This window comes from Dipodomys ordii, unplaced genomic scaffold (assembly GCF_000151885.1).
Source record: "Dipodomys ordii isolate 6190 unplaced genomic scaffold, Dord_2.0 Scaffold52, whole genome shotgun sequence".
Lineage (NCBI taxonomy): Eukaryota > Metazoa > Chordata > Mammalia > Rodentia > Heteromyidae > Dipodomys > Dipodomys ordii.
In genome coordinates, this window is record NW_012267268.1 from 9,731,729 (window position 1) to 9,753,843 (window position 22,115).

General features: G+C 35.4%; 1 protein-coding gene across 2 annotated transcripts in view; it reads left to right on the forward strand.

Moving 5' to 3' along the window:
- Nucleotides 1-22,115, forward strand: part of Cntnap5 (contactin associated protein-like 5) — a 921,488-nt gene that overhangs the window by 488,281 nt on the left and 411,092 nt on the right. For both annotated transcript variants that reach the window (XM_013020681.1, XM_013020682.1), the window contains exon 7: nucleotides 4,360-4,500. In XM_013020681.1, coding sequence (XP_012876135.1) covers nucleotides 4,360-4,500 — 141 coding nt within the window. The remainder of the gene's footprint in view (nucleotides 1-4,359; nucleotides 4,501-22,115) is intronic.

Consider the following 22,115-nt stretch of genomic DNA (forward strand, 5'->3'; position numbering starts at 1 on the left):
GAATCAACTCCAAATGGATCAAAGACCTTGAAGTCAAAGTAGACACTCTGAAAACATTACAGGATGGAATAGGAGAAACCCTAGGTCTCCTTGGCACAAGCCGAAATTTTTTGAATAGAGAAAATCTTTTAAAACTCATTAGACAAAGCCAGGAGCCGTGGTTCACACCTGTAATCCTAGCTACACAGGAGGCTGAGATCTGAGGATCGAGGTTTAAAGCCAACCGGGGCATGAAAGTGCGTGAGACTCTTATCACCAATAAACCACTAGAAAACTGGAAGTGGAGCTGTGGCTCAAGTGGTAAAGCTCTTGCCTTGAGCTGAAGAGCTCAGGGATAGTACCTAGGCCCAGAGTTCAAGCCCCAAAATTGACAACAAACAAACAAACAAACAAACAAAAATCTCATTAGACACAGCTATTGGCAATTATCTATATGGAGATACACATGATATTTAATAAGCTTGTTTGCAGTTGTGTTCTAAGATTTGAAAAAATTACTAGGTAGGGGTCATTATAATGAAGTGAGAAATCCAATGCTTTATTTAAAGTACTAATATATGTACCAAGATTAGTGTTAATATACCTTCCAAGGCCCTTAACAAAAGAATAGGCCAAATATTTCTATGTAGCTACACTTGAAGATGATTTCATTTCAAACCACTGGCTATACAAAACAACTTAAAACTTCTGAGAATAATTTAAAACCACAAACTTTGAATTTGAAACCACAAACTTTTGTATTATAAAGTGTGTCTAGAGTCTAATATCTGATCTATCATATAATTTTTAAAATTGCTTTGGAATATGTTTCAATTACAAATACTGTACTGTCCAATATGATAGCCAATTGTGACATATGACAATTCAAATTGTATTTAAGATTAAGTCTGGATGGGGTGTCTCCTTCCCGGGTGGGTGGTACAGTGTTTGTCTGCTATACAGGAGGTCCTAGGTTCCATCCCCAGCACCTAAGGTTAATTAAATTGAAATATTCATTCTTCAGTCACTAAGCCAAGTTACACATGCTCATTCAACAACCACATATTGCCACTATTATCGTGTAATACATTGCTACGATCTAGTTCCATTCATAAAATTCACAGCGAGCAATGTTGCGTGTACCTTTGATCAACAGATATTTTCCATAATGCTAATCGCCAGCCCCATTTGGCTCCCAGTCTCTGCTGTACCAATGTTGGAGCTAACAGATGGGGGTGCTCAGTAACAATCCAGTGGGTAGAGTGATTTCTCTGTGTAACTTCTTTTGTAGGTTCAATCAGAAAACAAATTGTCAAAGGAAGCCAGGCAAGAAAGGGGAAGAAATGTGGGAAAAGGGAGCCTCTGGGATGTGGTCACTCTATAGGCGGATCCAAAGGCACTTGGCCTTTCTGCCTGAAATAAAGATCCCATTTCATCTCTTTTATGCTCATTTAGAGTCCATCTGGCCAAACCCCAGTGAGCTGACTACTTCTTCACCAGAATTACCTAAGAATATATTGATTACAGGTATCCTATCCTGTTGTTAGATCCCACGTCTTGCTTTGAGCTTTAGGAGAGCCAGTTTTGATGTTCTAAACTGTAAAAATTAAAATTAAAGCAGAGGGTGAGCTGGAATGTAACTCAAGTGATACAAAAAATTATGTAGGAAATGTAAGGGCTTGAATTCCTATTTCGGTATCACAAAAAATAAGTAAACAAATAGGATGAAATTTACATTCATATTTTAAATAAGTTAGCAACACGTGAATAAATATTGTGTGAAATGATAGAGAATTTTTGAAAATTTGTATTGGAAAATACAAGTTTATCTTTTACAAAGTTCTATACCATTATTTCTGTTTAATATTTCTTAAAATGTTTGTCCATCTCTTAGGAAATTTTGACCAGTACAATAAAATAATGAAAATATACAGAGAAAATTGGTTAAATGAAAAATGTTATGTATGTCCTATAATTGTTTTTTGCACGTATTTTATTGTAAAAATGCTATACAGAGGGGTACAGTTACATGAGCAATATAATGAGTACATTTCCTATTGATTGTATGCTTCACAAATTCAAAGAAACTACCTGAAAACCATACATAAATATGATTATGGAAATAAGTAAACACTAGTAAGGTATAATACTTACATGTTAAAATATGGAAACAATTTAAATTCAATTTCAATATTTAAATATAACATGGGTTAAATCAAAGTTAATTATATGAACTAGGTAGGGCAAGAATATAATAAGCATGTTCAGTTAAAAGACCTTATCATGAGAAACATAAAATGACTCTGGGTTCTTGGAGAGGAAGATGAAATAAATTTAAAAACATCCATTCTTCTAGTAAATGCTCTAATTAAAATCAATCAAAATTCCTACAAAATAAAATGCAATCTGAAATTAACAAAAATTTTGAAAAGTCAAATAATTCTCTTTAAAAATTAAAACCATAGTAAGTAAAAGTGAACAATAGGATCAATAATCATCACGATCTAGTGCATTTGCAACTATGGTTTAAATATGTAGAACTTAAGAACAATTTGAACATCTAGATATTCTCCTTAATATAACAGGAACTCTTCATCTAAGAGGACAATCTAATTGGGATAATTGACCTGCCTGTAACATTGTATGGGGTGTGTGTGTGTGTGTGTGTGTGTGTGTGTGTGTGTGTGTGTGTGTGTGTGTGTGTGTGTTTGAGAGAGAGGAAACAATAACAGAAACACAGAGACAGACAGAGAGATATTCAAACTGGATAATGTGTAAGTACAAAATGAAGTGAAATTTCAAAGCAATGGTAAAGAACTGATTGTCTAATGTCAGTTGGATAGTTGTGGTAAAAGAACTAATCCTGTTGATCCATTTATCTACTGAGGGGCATCTGGGTTGGTTCCATGTCTTAGGTATGGTAAATAATGCTGTTATACACAATGGAATTCTAGGCCTCCATCAGAAAGAATGGCATTGCCTCATTTGTTAGGAAATGGAAAAACTTGGAAAAAATTATATTAAGTGAAGTAAACCAGGCCCAAAGAAACATAGGTCATGGTTTCCCTTATTTGCAATAACTAATATATGTCTGAGACAACAAGACATGGTCAGATAAGTTGATGTTAGGCGAAATGAACCCCAAGATAAAGACTCAAATGGTTGTTTTTTTTGCTATTGTTTCTAACATATTTATAAGGTGATTTTTTTGTTGTTTTGTATGTCCCTCCCCCACGATATAACTCCTGTTTTTACTGTATTTGATGTTGGTTTAATTTGGGAGGGGAAGGGAAATAAGAAATTGTTTAAATAGAGATACAAGTGGACCCATTGTAACAATGAAATGTACAAGATGCTATGTCAAAAAACAAACTTTACAACTTTGGCTGTGCAAGGGGCAGAGGGAAGGAAATGTAGTTGTGGAGATGGGAGGGCAAAGATGGCAAGGGAAAAACAAAGGAAGAGGCAACAATGCCTGATAAGAAATGTACTCATTATCTTGCCCATGTAATTGTAACCCATCTGTACGGTATTTTCATAATAAAAAAATATTAATAATAATAAAAGAAATAATACTTTTTGTCTTGCATAGTAGAACAGGGTCTATAACCATTTTGCATAAATTCCTAATGAAATTAGGAAATTAATAGGCCACACCCTTCCCAGAGGCATCTGCACATGGTTTGTGTGTTTACTCACTGACTACATTCAATGTGCAGTATTTTATTACCAACACCAACTTGGCAGCCAATTTTAACCCCTGTAGTTTTCAGGCAAAACTGCATTCTTTTCCTTTTGACCACAAATGTCTAATAACTGCCATTATTCACATTAATTATGACTCGACTTCACTGACTCTCACTTGCTTTATAAAACCTTGGACTATTTGTATTTTTTCCTATACTTAACTTTTTTAGATAAGAATTTCACAATATCTTTGGGCATAGGGCCTTTGGGATACAATGGAGGCTTATAAACCAAGTTTGCCTCAGCCAAATAGAAGTGTGTTTTGCCTGAGCCTTGGCTGTGATATGACCCTGGTCACTAAGATATTTGTGTAAGAGATAAATATAAAGATGTCAATTTTCTTTCTTCTTTTTCTTTTGCCTGAAAATTATTGTTTTATTTAATATTAAGAAGATTTAGAAGAGAAATGAGAATGGTTTTGTAAAAATCAGTCTTTAACAAGCAAGCAATTATAGTTATTTTTACACAGGGTAATCAGTATCCTTTTAAATGTGTAATCAAGTGGCATCTATAATTATTTGAGCCAGTTGGCTGATATATACAAGTGAATCTAGTGAAATGTACTTGTTTCCTATCCTGTTCTACTCTCTAAGAACTTATCACTAAACTGATTTTAATTTTTTCCCCATAAAGCTTAGTTTTGGAGGAATTCCAGTACCAGGAAAACCTGGGACCTTTTTAAAGAAAAACTTCCATGGATGCATAGAAAATCTTTACTACAATGGCATCAACATAATTGACCTGGCTAAAAGACGAAAGCATCAAATCTATACAGTGGTAAGTCATCGTATCATTTTATCTTGATATTTTCTGTCACTTTGAGTCTTACTTTCAGTGCGTCTCTGATTTCCCTCTTCATAATGCATTAATTTTATGCTCTTCGAGTTTCAATCAGTCTACCAGTTGACACTTGTAAGCAAAAGGACCAGCAGAAACAGAATCAGTGTGAATTGTGTCTCTGGGAGAAAAACAAATACTTGGAGACATGCAGAGAATTCCATTTTCCTAGCTGTAGGTTGCTTCCTAGCTGTGGATAGATTTGTAATCTACCAAAGCTTACATAGATGTTATTATGTCTGGGAAATGCCATCAGAGCAAAACAAATTTTGTTAAATTCTATAAATTGAGAGTTACATATTTATCTTCACATTATTCACGTTTAAAATAACATACTTTAAACAAACAATATTGCACTATTAAAGATTACCTTTATATCCTTTATAATCTTAGTAAACAATATGAGCTCCTCTAATAAACCATGGGTTTCCTAGGGTGAGGTTTTAGGACTGGTCTAGCAGAGTGCATGTATATGACAGATGGTTAATAAGGGTAGATATTTTCACCTATAATTGAGTATGTATTTCTTTTTCCAGCTATGTACTATCTTTTGTTTCATATATTAACAGCTCTATTCAGAACTGCTAATTTTCCCTCAAGGATTGGCCTATAAAACATTATATATTGTTAATTTCTTTCTCTGGTGATGTTCATTACCATTAAAAATACTTTATTTGATATTAATATAGCCATGCAATCTTTTTTCAATCAGTGTATTGATACAGTTTTTCTCATCCTCTTGCTTTTAACCAATTCCTATTATTATATTTGAAGTGAATACTTGTTGAAAGAAAATACTTGGGTCAAGTTATAAAATTCAGTTTTTCAAAAAGTATAATTAGAATATTAAGACATTTATATTTAATGTAACTATGTTAGATATAAATGTTAAATGTCTATTCATTTTATGCCTTCTGCTGTTTTTCATTTTCTTCATTCCTATCATTTATAGTTTTTATCTGTTTCTTGAGTGGTTTTTAGAATTTAGTTTTGATTCACTTAGTGTATCTCTATTAATATATTTGTGACTCCTTAGAAGTCATATGTAACTACTTATAATGTACTGACCTCATGATTTGAGTGAAATATAGAGCTTTAATTCCTTTAAATGCATTTAATTTCCCTTACTTTTTTATAGCTGTCTTATTATTTCCTTGTTATGTGCTTGACATTATATCAGATAATATTATTATTGCTCCAACTATCAAATATAATTGGGAAAACTCAAGAAAAGGAAAATTTATAGCAATTATCCATTTTAACCTATTATTTTCATTTTTAATTCCTTACATTTCCTCTTTATTGTTTCATGCCCTTTTGAATAATTTTATTAGCTCTCATTTTAGAGTATACATGAAAATGACAAATTATTTTCCTTTGTCTGATAGTGTTTTGATGTCTTATTTTCCTTGAAAGGTATTTCCTTTAGATATGAAAGTGTGGGTTGACAGTTTGAGTATTTCAAAATGTTGGATCACTTCCCTCTGGTCTCAGTGACAACTCCTATGTCAATCCAGGTTCTTTATTCATGTAGCTAATGTATCATTTCAATATTGCTGGTTTCACAATTTTTTTCTTTGTCTTTTATTATGGAAGTTTGTGATGTGTCATGGTACAGATTTCTTTGAGCTTAACCTAGTTGTTTTATGATCAAATTCTTGAATTAATGGGTTCTGTCTTTCACCAAGTTTGGGAGTGCCATATTTAAAGTACTTTATAGTCTTGTCTCTTTTTCATTTTTTTCTTGTTCTCCAGGAACATGAATACTACAACTTTATAATAATCTTTTCAGTTAGTTTCAGTCTATTTTCTGTATTAAGTGATTTCGGTTGTAATATGTTCAAGATGTCTATTCTTTACCCTTATTTCTCATACTTATACATTTTATCCATATATATATATATATATTATCAATATATATTTGGCATGTATTAGGTATGTGAGAGAAGTTTCTTTGTAACATTTCCACAAATGCAAGCAATGTATCCTGATCAGCTTCACCTTATCTATCATTCTACCTTAAGTCTTTCATTCTTCTTAAACCAATATCAACAAGTTTTATTCATCTATATTTTTCTTTTTCTGCCAGTTCTGGGGTTGAACTCTGGATCTGAGCACTGTCCTTGAGCTCTTTCTCTCAAGGCTATTACTACAACTAGACACAGTACCACTTCTGTCTTTTTCTGTGATTCATTGGAGATAAGAGTCTCAGAGACTTTCCTACCTGGGCTGTCTTTGAACTAGAATCCTCAGATCTCAGCCTCCTGAGTAGTTAGGATTACAGGTGTGAGCCACTGGTGTCTGCTTCCTTGTTCTATTTGTGCATTTGCAAATAAACTACTTGGACATGAATCCTCATTATATTAATATTTAAACTGAGACATCATAATTTTCCGTTATATTTTTTTATTTGAGTTTTTTATACCTTCTATCTCCTTATTATGATGTTGTATATATTAGTGAGTCTTTTCATTTCATTCTTATTCATCTCAAACACATTAATTCATCTAATTATTGAGATACTTTTCCTGTGAAGCTTGCTTTAAAGTATTTGCTATATAACTATAGTGCTCTCATTTCAAAAGGTATTTATTGATACATGTTTTCCTTTCCATTGGAGTCCTTTAATTCCTTGATATAAAAAGTTACTTATTTGTTTGATTTTAAGGAAATCTGACATTTTTAGATATGAAGAATTTTATTAAAACCTTCTCTTTTTTATTGTGAAAATATCGTACAGAGGGGTTACAATTACATGGGAAAGATAATGAGAACATTTCTTATCAAGCATTGTTGCCTCCTCCTTTATTTCCCCTTTCCCATCTTCGAATCTCCCCTTGCCCCAGCCCTCCCCCAGTCAAAGTTGTAAGGTTTGTTTTTCGATATAACAACTTGTACATCTCATTGTTGCGATAGGTCCTCCTGTATCCCTATTTAGACGATTTGTTTTTTATTCCCTTCCCCTCCACAAATTATACCATCATCAAATACAGTGAACGCAGGTGTTATACTGTGGGGGAAGGACATTAAAAAAAAACACCTCTTTTAACTGCCTTCTTCCATGCTATGTAACTTACAGAGAAAGAGGTTTTCTCTGGGTGACACTTGTACAAGTAGATTGGATTGGAAAACTACACAAATGTCATCCATATGCCCCCTGCATTCAATGCAGTGTGTGTGTTTGCACGTGTATGTGAGTGTGTGTGTATGTGTGTGGAAGGGTAGAGTGTTATCCTGGTTTTCAGTGGATTGTGCCGAACATCTTGACTTTGTGCTAAGATTCTAAAAGTATTGTTTCTAAAAGTATTTGTCTCTCTGAGTTGTTGATACCTTGGCAACATGATGATAGCACATGAGGTTAAAAATAAAATCCAGGAAAACAAAAGAGGAGGCTACAATGCTTGATAAGAAATGTACTCATTACCTTGCCCATGTAATTGTAACCCCTCTATACAGTATTTTCACAATAAAAACAAAGAAAATCCAGGGAGTCTCCACTATATTATCTTTTTGGGGATCTGAAGTCATTACACATTTTCTACATCTTCCATCATTTATGGCCTTCTTAAATTGTTTGTTTTTACACTGCAAATGGATTTTATTTATTTATTTTTTTAAATTTCTGTATTGTAAAGGTGATGTACAGCTGGGTAACAGTTACATGAGTAAGGTAATAAATACATTTCTTTTTGAATACTATTATTTCATCCCTCAGTTTCTCCTGCTTTCCCTCTCCCTTGACTCCCCTCCCTGCCAAGTTGTAAGATTCATTGCCAACATATGTCTAGTGAGTATTGCTGTTGCATTTTCACCCATAGGGAATAAACCAGAGGAGGAAAAACGAAAGGACTATAAAATAGTAAACATAGGCTCCATGGTTAACCTCATTTGTAATAATTAGTATATATCTAGGATAGTCCTAGCAGAGGACCATATTAGTCCAATAGCTATGCACACATGACCATATGAAATTATGCTCATTGAAGAGTGAAGAGCACCATGGTTTGCTATCCTGCTAAACCTATTGAGCTAATTAAAAGCCAAGAAGATAATGAAGACATCATTTCTCTTGGTCTCATACTGGTACTTCAATCAGGAGAGCCTGAGCCTTTTGTAGAAATAACTAAAATCCCAATGGCACCTCTTGTAAAGGAAACCTCTATGGCCTCTATACATATTTTACTACAATCTCTCTGCCTCTCAGGCTTGTGCTCTCTCTCTCTCTCTCTCTCATACTTTGTGTGGTACTGGTCCTGGGGCTCAAATTCAGGGCCTGGGAACTGTTCCTGAGCTTTTATGTTCAAGGCTATCACTCTATTTCTTGATCTATATTTTCATTTCTAGCTCTTTGATAGTTAATTGGAGAAAAGAGTCTCACAGGCTTTCCTGCCAGGGCTGAATTTGAACCACAATCTCAGATCTCAGCCTCCTGAGTAGCTAGGATTACAAACATGAGTCATGGCACATGCCTTTTAACTTAAAAGAATGAGATATATTAATGTAGTCACTGAGTGAATGGAGAATAAACAGGTGAAGTAAAAGAGAAAAAGGAGAGAAAATACAATTGTCTGGATGTTGACATGCTCTATCATTTCTTTATCTAAAGTAATCAATAATCAAAACTTTGACATTTAAAATATTTTTATTTACTGCTGTAGTACTTCTCAAGTTATCTAAAACTTTCCTAGAAAACTTTATTCCTCAAGGTTTAATTGGCAGTTTCATTAATATGAGGCATGGAGAGTCCATTTGGCACTAATGCACTTGGAAAAAAGTCCCAAGAAAACACTTTTACTGTGCAGGTAGACAGCCTTAGTTTTAACCTTCATAACATAAAGGGAAAAGAATGCAATTTTTTCTCCTAAATTGCCTCCATCACCTCGTCTCAATGAGAATTCACATCATTACCCCTCCTCCCTCAGGCATAATTCTGGCCTGTTTCTTTGAAATTCCTTAAGGGATGGAAATGGCTTGCTCTTTTAAATACTGAAGTATAAATTCTTTCATTCTTATACTCAAGTTTAAGAATTTCCCCAAAGGCACAATATCTACTATATCAGCTTTGTTCCAAGCTTCCAAGTCACTGTGGAGCAAAGCCAGGGTTTTGGAAATCATGATGATTTTGTCCTTAGCCAGAGTTTATGGATTCAGATGTGGTAATTGAGCCTTGGGAAGTTCAGAATTTATCAGTAGACTTGAGCAATCAATAAATGAGGTATCAAGGGTATGATAATCCTCACTGATTACAAAGTGGCAATACAAAGATAAAGGAAGGACCAGCCTTTGCCTGATGTAGTGCTAACCTCTCTATTAGGCCATATTCAAGAAACATTCCCTTTGCAATCTGTCTTCCCATTCTTGTGGGACCTGTCCATTCTCTGGAGATTTAAAGGCTGTTTCATGGGAATAATTCAATTTAATCTTTATAGCTCAATTTGACCACAGGACAATCCTCCCCATTCCAAAATGCAGTAAAATCTATAGGTTTAAAAGTAGATATTTAAAAAAAAATCTCATTACTTCCCCAAACCCATCACCTTATAAATGTACAGCATAATGTAAAAAAAATCAGAAAGTAAATAGTCCAGTAAAGTGTGCATATAATATCTATAATGTGGATATACACATAGGATACACATAGTATAAGATATGAATTGACCTGATCATTTCATGAACATGACTAGTTGTATATCTTACATTTCATAACAAATAGTGCTTCTTATAGTGTGCTCCTTCCTGTGTTACAGCGCTTCTCCAATATAGAAGCAGAGTCATAGAATCAACTGGCAGTTAGCTGCAGTTTCATTTACTTCATTATAGGTCTTAAAATGATTTTTTTCAACTAAGAGTACAGCCAAGTATACCAGTGCTCATGCTTATAATGCTAGCTACTCAAGAAGGTTGAGATCTGAGGATCAGGGCTCAAAGTCAACCAGGGCATGAAAGTCTATGAAACTCATATACCCAATTACCAGGTTAAAAGCCAAAAGTGAAGGTATAGCTCAAGTCACAGAACACTATCTTTGAGCCAAAAATATCTAAGGGACAGTATCTAGGCCCTGAGTTCAAACTATAGTACCAGCACACACACACACACACACACACACAAACACACACACACACACACACACACTAGTACAGTGGAAATATTCCTGTTATTTTCTGTTGGTAACTTACAGAAGGGAAGAGGGAAAAAAAGCAAATGGCTAACAGCCAAAGAACAGTTATAGAATTTGCTTTGGACCCATGGACCACATCAATTCATTCTGTAAGTCTGTCTCCAAATAATTGTTATCATGGAATTGGATGGGCAATGGCCAATCCTAAGCACACAAAATGATAGTTCCAACATTATAGCTAAAATTGGAAATTTTCTACATCCTTGGCTGAGGAATTGTCACCAGGCTCCATAGTTCCTTACAGTATCATTTGAAACACTAAGGTGGGTGTAGAGTTTGCTTGCCTGTGTTCCTGATGCCCAATCTACATATGAATCACTCAGCCAAATTGCTTTGGGAAGTGACTAACCAATAACTATATATGTAAAATGGGACCATTATATTACCTACTCTGAAATATTGAGATTCAAATCTGTCTGCAACACGGTTATCACAATGTACAGTCCATAGTAAACATTGTAAACTCTGAAGAGCAAATGAGACCTCTACCAACCACTCAGCTGAAGTTTGCATATAAGCCAACTTCAGCTGAGTGGTTGGTAGAGGTCTCATTTACTATACTGAAATACATTGAAGCATACTTGTTTATTTCCTCTGCAGCCATGAAAACATTTTCAGTAAGAGAGAGACAGAGGAGAGAAGAGAGAAAAAGAGAGTAAGAGAGGGGGAGATAAATCTGAACACACATTGACAATTTGTACATGATCTGTCATGCATTAGGCACATTTACACACACACACACACACACACATCTACTGACAGTAGCCTTTGTCTTACCTTCCTGTGACCCCAAGAGCTCATGAAAATTGCTCCAAAAAAACTCCTTCCTGTCTACTGAAGCCTATAATCTCTTCAGCTTGGCCCCAGGATCATGTTTCATCTCTGTGAGTGAGCTCCATGATAAATGATACTTTCCCTTGATGGAAGAAATCATTTGAAAAAGCAGCTAACATATCATATCTTCTTTTACCACGTTCCCGCTGTCTCCCACTGCCATTTAACCAGTCTGATATTCATATAACCTGCAACAGTGCTATATGCTTCTCATTCTTTGGAAAAAATGATTTCTACATTGCTAGCTTTCTGAACAGTTTCTTCTTTTCTTGTCTTTGGCAAAATGAACATGAGTTCAAGGTCATATAAAGGAAAAGTGGCTTAAAAATAAACAGGTAAAAATAGTGGAGTGTCATCTTAATTCATTCAGACACCTGTATCAAGATTCGATAAACCAAGTGGCTTACAAACAATGAATTTTTCTCTCTCTCACATATCAGCAGTCTGGAAGATTGGAGCTGTAAATGCCAGTAGGGTATGGGTCTTGGAGTGCCCTGTTCGTCTTCTAGGCTAGAGGCAACAGATTTCGTCCTAGTTCTTTAGAAGTTGGAAGGGCAGACATCCTCCCTTGGACCTGTTTTATAAACTCATTAAACCCATGATGAGAGGATCTAATCACTTCCTGGAAGGCCTCATGTCCTAACACCATCACAGAAGTAATTTCGTTTCAAGACATGACTATTAGGAGTCACAGTCTTTCAGGTTACAGCAGTGCTATCTTGAAAAATTATCTTAAGTTACTGTTAAGATTTCTTTACGCTTTCTTTACTTATCTCAAATAATAATTACTGAAAATTATGGAAGAAAACTTTTTGGAACATTTTTAAAAAACATTTCTCTACATGTGAAACATATAGAACAGAGCATCAACCATCAAGAGGAAAATATCACTATTATCTATATGAATTTAATTTTCATAATTTATAAAAGATGCCTTACAAAGCATAGATCGTGTTACATTGGTAATTTTATGTCTTAGATTTAAAGGTCAACTGTGTCTTAAAATAAAAATATTCCAATGTTTTATTTATTTTTTTTGTTTTTTTATTCCAATGTTTTAAATAAAAGCTTATAAAATCTAATTTTCAATATTAAATATTAAGTCAAATCACATTTGTTCACCTAAATGTACAGTGTTAAATTTTGAACTCATAAAGATTTTAGCGCCCCAAAATAGAGATTACTACCTTGATGAAAATATTTTTTTGAAATTTATAATGGATGATAACGAAAGATTATTGAGACACACAGATAGTAGGCTGTTTTTTGTTACTTTGTTTGAGGCAGTGCATCAATAAAATTCTGCCACCTCAGCTTTTCAACTGTTGTGATTACAGGCATATACCACCATGGCTGGATCACATTACAAAGTTTTTACTCAATCTGTGTGCTCAATGTTTCACACTCACGGTATACAAGTATTTAAATTCAAATGACTTTAAATGAGTGCCTTCCATATAGTGTGTATATATATATATATATATTTAAATATCAAATGATTTTAAATAAGTGGCAATTACATAAAAGTTTAAATCAACTTAGATGTTTTCCTTCCATGTAAAACCTATCAGTAACAGGAGTCTGTCCTTTTATTTCTCCATTTCCTTTTCTGAAATAAGAGCAGCAATGATCACCCCTTCTTTCAAAAACATGTGATTTCAGAGTTGTCTTACAGAAGAGATGTCACAGATCAGGAGGCAAGCACCCAGGGGCCATGAAAGGCAGGGTGACTGATGGAGCTGGGGGCCTATTAGTTCCTCTGTCCCTGACACTTCTGTGTGAGACAGGCAGGGGGCTGCTATTACCATCCACACTCTTTACTACCAGATGCTTTATAGTCAGAGCTAGGGAACATCAATGATGTATAGTCCAGGGCTGTGTCATTCACAGTCTTCTTCCTTCTCTTCTGGAAAGCACTGCGCCATCAGCTTTTATTCATTTTTATTATACATCTATTTTTTCGTAGAGTCCTGAATGACTTTTACATCAAAGTGAAGGACAAAATAAGAAATCCAAATGCGCACACACACGGCTGGGCAGACTCCCACACAGCACTGCTGACCTGGTTATTGAAGAGCAGTGAGGTATTTTAGGAATAGCTTCTGTGCCATTGGCTAATTGATAAGGAAACTTCTCCTAGGATATCTTGTAATATAAGAGCATCAAAGAAGGATTGCCTTCTCCTAACTCATCAGTAGGTTTCACATCCTGAACTGCTATGATTCTCAACTTGCTTAACTGGCTGTCAGAAGTTCACTAAGAGCCTTGGGGCTTTGCTAACCATGAAACCCCAATTTACTGTACTGTGGTATGTCCAGGAGGATCTGAAAGACAGACAAGCCCAGATTTCAAGGAGTCACTCAAGGGATTTGGGGTAGCTGCTGTAAAATAATATGGGATGTTTTTGAAAATGAATATGTCATTAAGGATTTTGTACTTTGCATGTGCTAGGTGTCTAGGTGCCTTGTCAAGATCAAAGTTGAGAGTTTCCAGGAGCACAGGGCTGAGAGAAACTGAAGCACTGTACCCACATTTGGGTGTGAGGACCTGTAAGCAGAATCCGCAGTGAATCTAGCAGACAGACATTTGTCCATTGCCTGACTCCATTAATGTGCTCATCAAGCCTACCTTCTGCTTTTCAACTCTGAAGTCCTTGTGCCTTCCCTGCTATGAAGCTTTTACAAACACAACATGGGGAACAATTCTGTGCTTGAGTCATCATCATGATCTAAGTAGTATTGCTGTGCGTGTGCTGTGTTCACAGACAACAGTTCTCCCAATCAAAGGATGTAAAACCTTAAACTCCTTTCTGCCCTCCGTGTATACACACTGGGCACCAGAATATGGTTTCAGATACTCCTGTTTGCATGGGTCCCAAAGATCTTCTTCCTGCTCTCCTTCTCTACTGTTCAGATAGCTGCTCATCATCTTCTCATCCTCACTCATCTTCTTCTCACCTCATTTGTCTCTCAGGATGAGCAAATCCTGGAAAACTCTAAGATGGTAGGAAGGTGGTTCAAGCAGGGAGTTTGATATTTGCAAATGTTCGAGGTGAGAAAATAAGAACTGATTATGTTTTATTTTAGTCTATTTATTCCAACAGTTATTCCTATAACTCTAAGGATTTCTTAAAATTGTTATACATACATATCATCATCATCATCATCCTCATCATCATTTCTGTTAGTCATAGTGGTGAAGTGGAGAAATGGTGCCACTGCCTCTAATCTCTTTATCTTAATTAAAAATCTACATGAAAAACTAGCAGACCTTCTGAGTATGGTGGCTCAAACTTTTAATACTAGTTACTTGAGAGGCAGAAGTTGATCATAAGTGTTCAAAGCCAGCTCAGTGAAGAATCTTTGCAACATTCCATCTTATTCAATAATCAGTTATGGTGGTACTTTTCTGTAATTCCCAGCAGTACATGAAAGCTCAGGTAGGAGTATCATAACCCAGGTGGGTCCAATGCAAAGGCAGATCTAACTAAAAACATAATCAATACAAAAGGACTTGGTGTGTGTTTCAAGTGTGCAACCCTTGCCTTGCAATCATAAGTCTTTTGATTTCAATCTCCAGCCATGAAAAAGAAAGCAAAAAAAGAAACAAAAAAACTGAACATCTAGGACAAGGACTTAAGAAAACAATTTGAAGCATACTTGTATTTATGAATTCATGTGTTCCCTGAACACTTAGAGAAAATCTGAGATTCAACTATAAACTCCTGTGATGAGTAAAATGTGAATTTATTTAAGTTTTATCACAATATATCAATATCTCCAAAATAGTGTGACTATACCAACTGTTGTTTATGAATCCACATAATTTAATTTTTAATTTTATTTTATTGTAAAGATGCTGTACAGTTACATGAGTAAGGTAATGCGTACATTTCAATGAATCCACATAATTTACTTAAGTAAAGAAATTTCTCATTCTCAAAAAGTTGTAGATATACTTGTATTAGAAACACTTAGTTTGTCCCTCTGTAAGAGGAATATTTTTGTTATAACCCTAGAAAACTTTGCTCAGATTCCACCTAAGGCTTGCAAAATCATTTAATAAGTGACAGAACAGACACTTACACTTCTTGAATACTTCTTCTTGACCTGTATGGGTACTTTTGTGTGCCTCTTGAATAATAGTATAAATATTCAAATGGACCTTAGAAGAAAAACACACCCCTCACTTTTGGAAGAAGTCTCATCCAAACCAAACAAAACAACAGCAGTAGCAGCAACAACAACAACAACAACACAGGACTATCAACTCCTAATGTAGTCATGTACCCAGATATTGGATCCTTCTGATAGTCCTTTTCATCCATCCTGAAGATATCAACAGGCTACTAGAGCTACAGGTGTTCTATACACACGTTAGCAAGCAGAAAATAAAAACCGGTGAAAACAAAAAGGGTATGCCATGAAGCTGAGGCAGCTCGATTTAAGGAACATTCCAGGGCATCTTATTCAAGGCTGTTGCCAGGCCATGCTTCTTGAGCCAGGGTTAGTTCCCTGACAATGCATATGTACATGGAAAGTGAGAGAATGTGATCACCTATTTTGGAATATGGATGCTTCAAACAATTAAAAGTACCACTTCCAAAAAAGGTGAAGAGAATTGAGTTTCATCTTTACTACGGTGTCTTTGAACAATAAGAGCCACAATATAGGAGTAACACTATATAGAGTAACACAAATTCTATCCCACCAAATCTGCAAGGCACAGTTCTACAATCACCATTGCATGATATCTTATTTATGGTTTTCATTAGAATATTCATGATGATGACCAATGCCAAATTATTTTTTACTGTTTTCACCATTTGTATATCTTCTCTAAAAAATAAATCTCTACGTAGGTCTTCTGTCTACTTTTAAACTAGATTTATTTAGAGTTGGCTACTGGGTTGGATCACTTCCTTGTATATTTTGATTAATAACCTCAACAGATGTAGAAATCAAAATATTTATCTCATTCTGTGAGTTCACTTTTTATTTTCTTCAATGCTTTCTTCACAGAACCCTTTTAATGTATTTTTTTCTTTTAAATAAGTTTTTTATTGTAAAAATGCTGTACAGAGGGATTACAGTTACATGAGCAAGGTAATGAGTACATTTCTTATCAAGCATTGTTGTCTCCTCCTTTGTTTCCCCATCCCATCCCTTCCCTCCCATCTCCACAACTACATTCCCCACCCACCCTTTCCACCTCCGCCTAAATTGTAATGTTCTTTTTTCAACATAGCATCCTGTACATCCCATTGTTGCAATGGGTCCACCTCTATTCCTAGTTAAACAATTTTTCCCTTCCCCTCCCCAAATTACACCAACATCAAATACAGTGAAAACAGGGGTCCTTTTAATGTATTTGTAGTCATGATATATTTTCACACCTCACAAACTTCTTTTTGCCAAGGATGGACTCAAAATAATGATCCCAGATCTTCTATCACTCAGGTAGCTAGTATTACACAGATTTGAGCCACTGTACTTGCTTGAAACTGGCTTGTGTAGGTTGGGTTTGTCATGAAAATTTACTCAATTCATTTATTGAATGAATAAATAATATTGTCTTGGTGGAGTCTTTATGGTGTTCCAAATGTAGATAACTTGCCAAAAAAGATTATTTTTAGTTTTCCTTTCAACTCAAATTCCTTATTTCTTTTTTTTTTCTTAACTGCTTCTGCTAGCATTGCTAATAATTTGTTACAATGAAGAGGTGAATAGGAGCTACTTTGTCTTGTTTCTGATATTCTATGAAATGTTTTGTTGTTTATTTGTTTTTGTTGTTTTTCTACTTACTGCTATTGATTTTAATGTTAGCCATGAATTCCTCATATCTGGGCTTAACTGTGCTGAGAAATGTTCTTTCTACCACTATTTTGTTGATAGTTTTTATCATGAAAGTATGCTAAACTTTGTTAAGTATTTTTTTTCTGCCATCTTTTGAGGTGATTATGTGAGTTTTATCCTTTGTCCTTCTAATAGACTTTGCTGTATTTACCTATTCCCTTTATTTATTTATTTTCATTAGAAATATTTTTATAATGCTTAGAGAATTAGATGAGTTTTTTCCCATTGTATAAATACTATGGGTAAAAGTGAATGAATGATTTATTACATGATCAGTATTTAGTGGACAATTGTTAAGTTGAAAATGTTTATTTTCAGGACTGGGAAGGTGGCTCAGTGGTAGATAGCTTGCCTTGCCTGCCTGAGGCCCTGGGTTCATTTCCTCAGCACCACATAAGCAAAAAGAAAAAAAAAAACCGGAGGTGGCACTGTGGCTCAAGTGGTAGAGCGCTAGCCTTGAGCTGAAGAGCTGAGTGACAGTGTCCAGGCCCAGAGTTCTGGCCCCACGACCGGACCCCCCCCAAAAAAAGAAAAGAAAATGTTTATTTTGTAGGCTAATCAGTTCTTCTTGCCCTTTACATATACTTACAACTTTTCTAGTTATTTACAAGCAACTACTAAGTTCATTATGTTTTTCATATATTAAAGCTATTGACTTATTAAGCTAAAATTACTCTAAAAACAAAAGCACTGTTGATCTATGTGCGCAGTTCCAACTTTGTTTGCATGTGAAGAAAGGTAGTTTAAGGAAGAAAAGGAAACATGAAGACTCATCTACCTTTTTCAGACCTTTCTAAATGTAATGACTTGTTATTTTATCCTATTCAAGTTACATAGAGAAATGACAAAAAAATGTAATAGAGGAAATAAGCAATTTTGAAATTATTCATGGAGAGAAACCACTTAGAAAGCAGTGCTCATTGGATTTCAAACCCAGTTTCTTCTATGACTTTCTGGATAACCTGCTATTATTATTTTTTTTTCTTAAATAATCTATACTAATTTCTTAATAGAAATCACTAACCCTGAATACATTTGTGATAAAAGCTTCCAAATGAATTCATCCTCGGAAAACAATTTAGGAAAACAAAACTCATAAAATTTATGCCTTTTCATTTTAGTATATTGGAAATATAGATAATTTCAAATATGCTAATGCAAATTTGCAAATTCCACCATTTGATCACCCAGAAAGAGCTATGATTAGGCACATTTGTCTGTGTTCCTTGCACATTTATTTATGAACATATTTTATATGATGCATATGTGCAGATTTGTATTCTGTTCATTTAATTTGGTATTATTTTATAAGCTCACTTTAATAATTGCCACAAACACTGCTGCTAGAGGTGGAAAACTGGCATGTCTTATGGATATACCATAATTTACTTAATGATCAACACATTTTATGCCCGGTTTTGTGTTATTATAAATTATAGTGCTTAGAGTATAAATCTTAGACCAATTTCAGTTTATTTTCTCAGAACAGATTTCTAGAAGTGAAAGGAATGTGCCAAAAGGATTATTAATATATTTGAATGTCTTGATTTATATATCCAAAATGACATTATAGAGTTTTTGGTAACAGTATTTAAAGAGCTCTTAGAATAAGAGCAGAATTTTGTCTTTCCATTTACAGCCAGAGTGTTTAGGATAGTCATGGTCTAGTTTTTATTTTCTTCTACCATGCGTAAATTCCAATATCCTGCTCTGCATTTTGTCTCATAGTGAAAGTCATTACTGTTTCCAAAATCTCACACCTTGGGTGGGAATGATCATCTTTGGTGCAGTGGGTATAAATACAAACACGTTAGGAAAGGAGACATCAATAGATAGGGAGCCAAATTGAATCTGCAGACACGTTTCTGAAACCCTGAGCTATAAAATTTGAAAGAAGGGGGATGGGAAGGTGGCTCAGTGGTAGAGTGCTTGCCGTGCATGCCTGAGGCCCTGGGTTCAATTCCTTAGCACCACATAAGCAACAAGAAAAAAGCCGGAAGTGGCGCTGTGGCTCAAGTGGTAGAGCGCTAGCCTTGAGCTGAAGAGCTGAGGGCAACACCCAGGCCCAGAGTTCAGGCCCCACAACTGGACCCCCAAAAAATATAAATAAAAAAATAAAAAAAATAAAATTTGAAAGGGCACATTGAGAAAGAACATAACTTAAAGAGACCATGTGTGGCCAAAGGTGATGTGTATCTTTCTGAGTTCCTCTCTTTACTGATGTCTGTAGTCAGGCAGCTGCTGTAAGACCATCGGATAAGACAATGCAGAAACCATCCCCTGTCTTTGTATGTATTTTGATCATTCATGAGGCCTTTCATTTAATATTAAAGACTCGCCTCTCCCTCATGTTAAACTTCGGAGGATGATCTCAGTGCTTAAAACTTCCTTTAGCAGAAACAAACTATTGGCTATATATTTTAATGCCAAAAGTCTAGATCCCTTAAATTTCTTATAGGTATTTCAAATATCTTCCCAGTGCTTGTTTTTCCACCTCTTCTTAATATCCCAGACTGGCTACCAACTCCTTTCATCACTACTTTTCCTATCAAGACCAAATCATGTGCGTGTTCTTTGAAGAACACCCTTGTGGCAATCATAGTTGGGATGACATGTTCTGTGAATATGCCAACCTCAGGTGGGCAAAGTCAGAGCTTCCTCTCTCCTGAGATCTGTCTTTGGCAACAAACATAGAGCTTAACCTCTAGTAATAAATTAATTCATATCTATTGAACAGAAAAATGCAGATATGAAAACACACATCTTCCCCTAAACATGAAAAAGAATCTTAATTTGATCCTCTACTTTTCCTAAGTTGGTGCATCGGTAAAGTTGCAGGGCAGTCTTCCCCCTCCACTTTCTGATAGTATGCCAGTCAGTCCCAGGAGTTTTCAGACAAGTCAAATTAGAAGTGGTTGTACTCATTTGGAAAATCAAGAACGGGTGTTTAAATCCTTCCCCACAAATTAGATCAAATTAAGATAATCTTTTCCCCCCCAGCTTCTATATGCTTGATTGGCTTTGTTTGACACCTCATCATAGAAGCTGAGCCTTGCACTGTTAGCTTTATCTTCTACTCACCAGGGTGCTGGGATATTTGAATGATGATGAAACACAAAACAAACACCCACAATGAAAATGTTTTGTAAATAACATCTGGGCACAGTACTATAACCCTTGAACACAGCACATTTAATAAACCATCTGAAATGAGTCAAGGTAAGCTGAATTTCTGTCTGGGTCTGCTGTAGTCTGCTGTTTCAACAATTGGGGTCAGCCACATGTGACTAAAACATCCTTGCTCAGGTGTAACAAAGAAATGTGACATGACTTTACTCTGACTATGTTTGAAGACAAACAGAAGTCCACTGTCCCTTTTCATTCTTCCCAAGTGTCTTGAGACTAGCCTGAAGTTTATGTTCAAGCAGGTAATTGGGTGAAATGAAGTCATAAGAGAAAAATAGGAACAAATAGTCCAATTAAAAATGACTTAAAAAACAGTGGTTTTCATGTTCCTTCTAGGCCTCTTATTTATATTTATGTTCAGGTTGTCATTTAAAATAGAACCCATATAAAAATGTTCTACAATGTATCTAAAATGGTTATTGGGTAGTAAATGAATCAAAGAGGAATGTGAGGGGAAATGCCCCATAGTAAGATATACCAATGAACAGTTTATCAGAAAGGGCTCATTTTCCCATAACCCATGGTTCATGAACTCAACAACTAGGTTGGAAATTAAGTGAAAATCATTAAATTTTATTTTTGTCAATCCTGGACTTTGAACTCAGAGCCTTGTTGGCTTTGGTTATTTTCAACAGGATTTCTCTCTCTCTCTTTCTCTCTCTCTCTCCCTCCCTCCCTCTCTCTCTCCCTCTTTATCTCTCTGAGATCTCTCTTTGCCTCCTTATCTTTCTGAGATCTCTCTCTCCCTCCTCTCTCTGAGATCTCTCTCTCTTTCTCCTATCTATCGATCTCTCTCTGTCTCTCTCTCATTCTCCCTTCCTCTCTCCCTCCCTCTCTCTCTCCCTTTCTCTCTTTCTCTCTCTCTCAGATCTCTTTCCCTCCTAATCTCTCTGAGATCTCTCTCTCCCTCCTTCTCTCTCTGAGATCTCTCTCTCTCTCTCTCTCTTTCTATCTATCAATCTCTCTCTATTGTCTGGGGACCAGCCTCACTCAGACTATAGTCCTATGTACAACTCCTGTGTAGCTGAAATCACAGGTATGGCACTAATATTCCCAGCTTATTTGTTGAAGTGGGACTTCTCCCTAAATTTTAGCGTGACTGGCCTTGAACTACAGTCTTTTCCATTTCTACCACATAAATAGTAGGGGTTATAAATATGAGTCATCATACCTGGCTATATAAAAATCTTGTAAGTAGAATCCTAGTAAAGAGACAGGCATGTGAAACACCTAAGTTAGAGGTTCAGGCATGCTATTGTTTGTTGCATGAGCTCAACAGAAATGACCAAAGAGTAATATGTAATCATTAAGCTGTCTGTGTGCACAAGAATCTGTTCTTTAAGAACATCTCAGTTCCTCTGCCCTTCTGTCTTTTTTATGACACTTTTTATATACCTTGGAATGACTGAAGCTTTACCAGATTCTGAGCTTAGAAATGTTCTTCAAACCCAGAGAAACATTAGCTCATGGTCCAATACATCTCAGTCACAATATATCT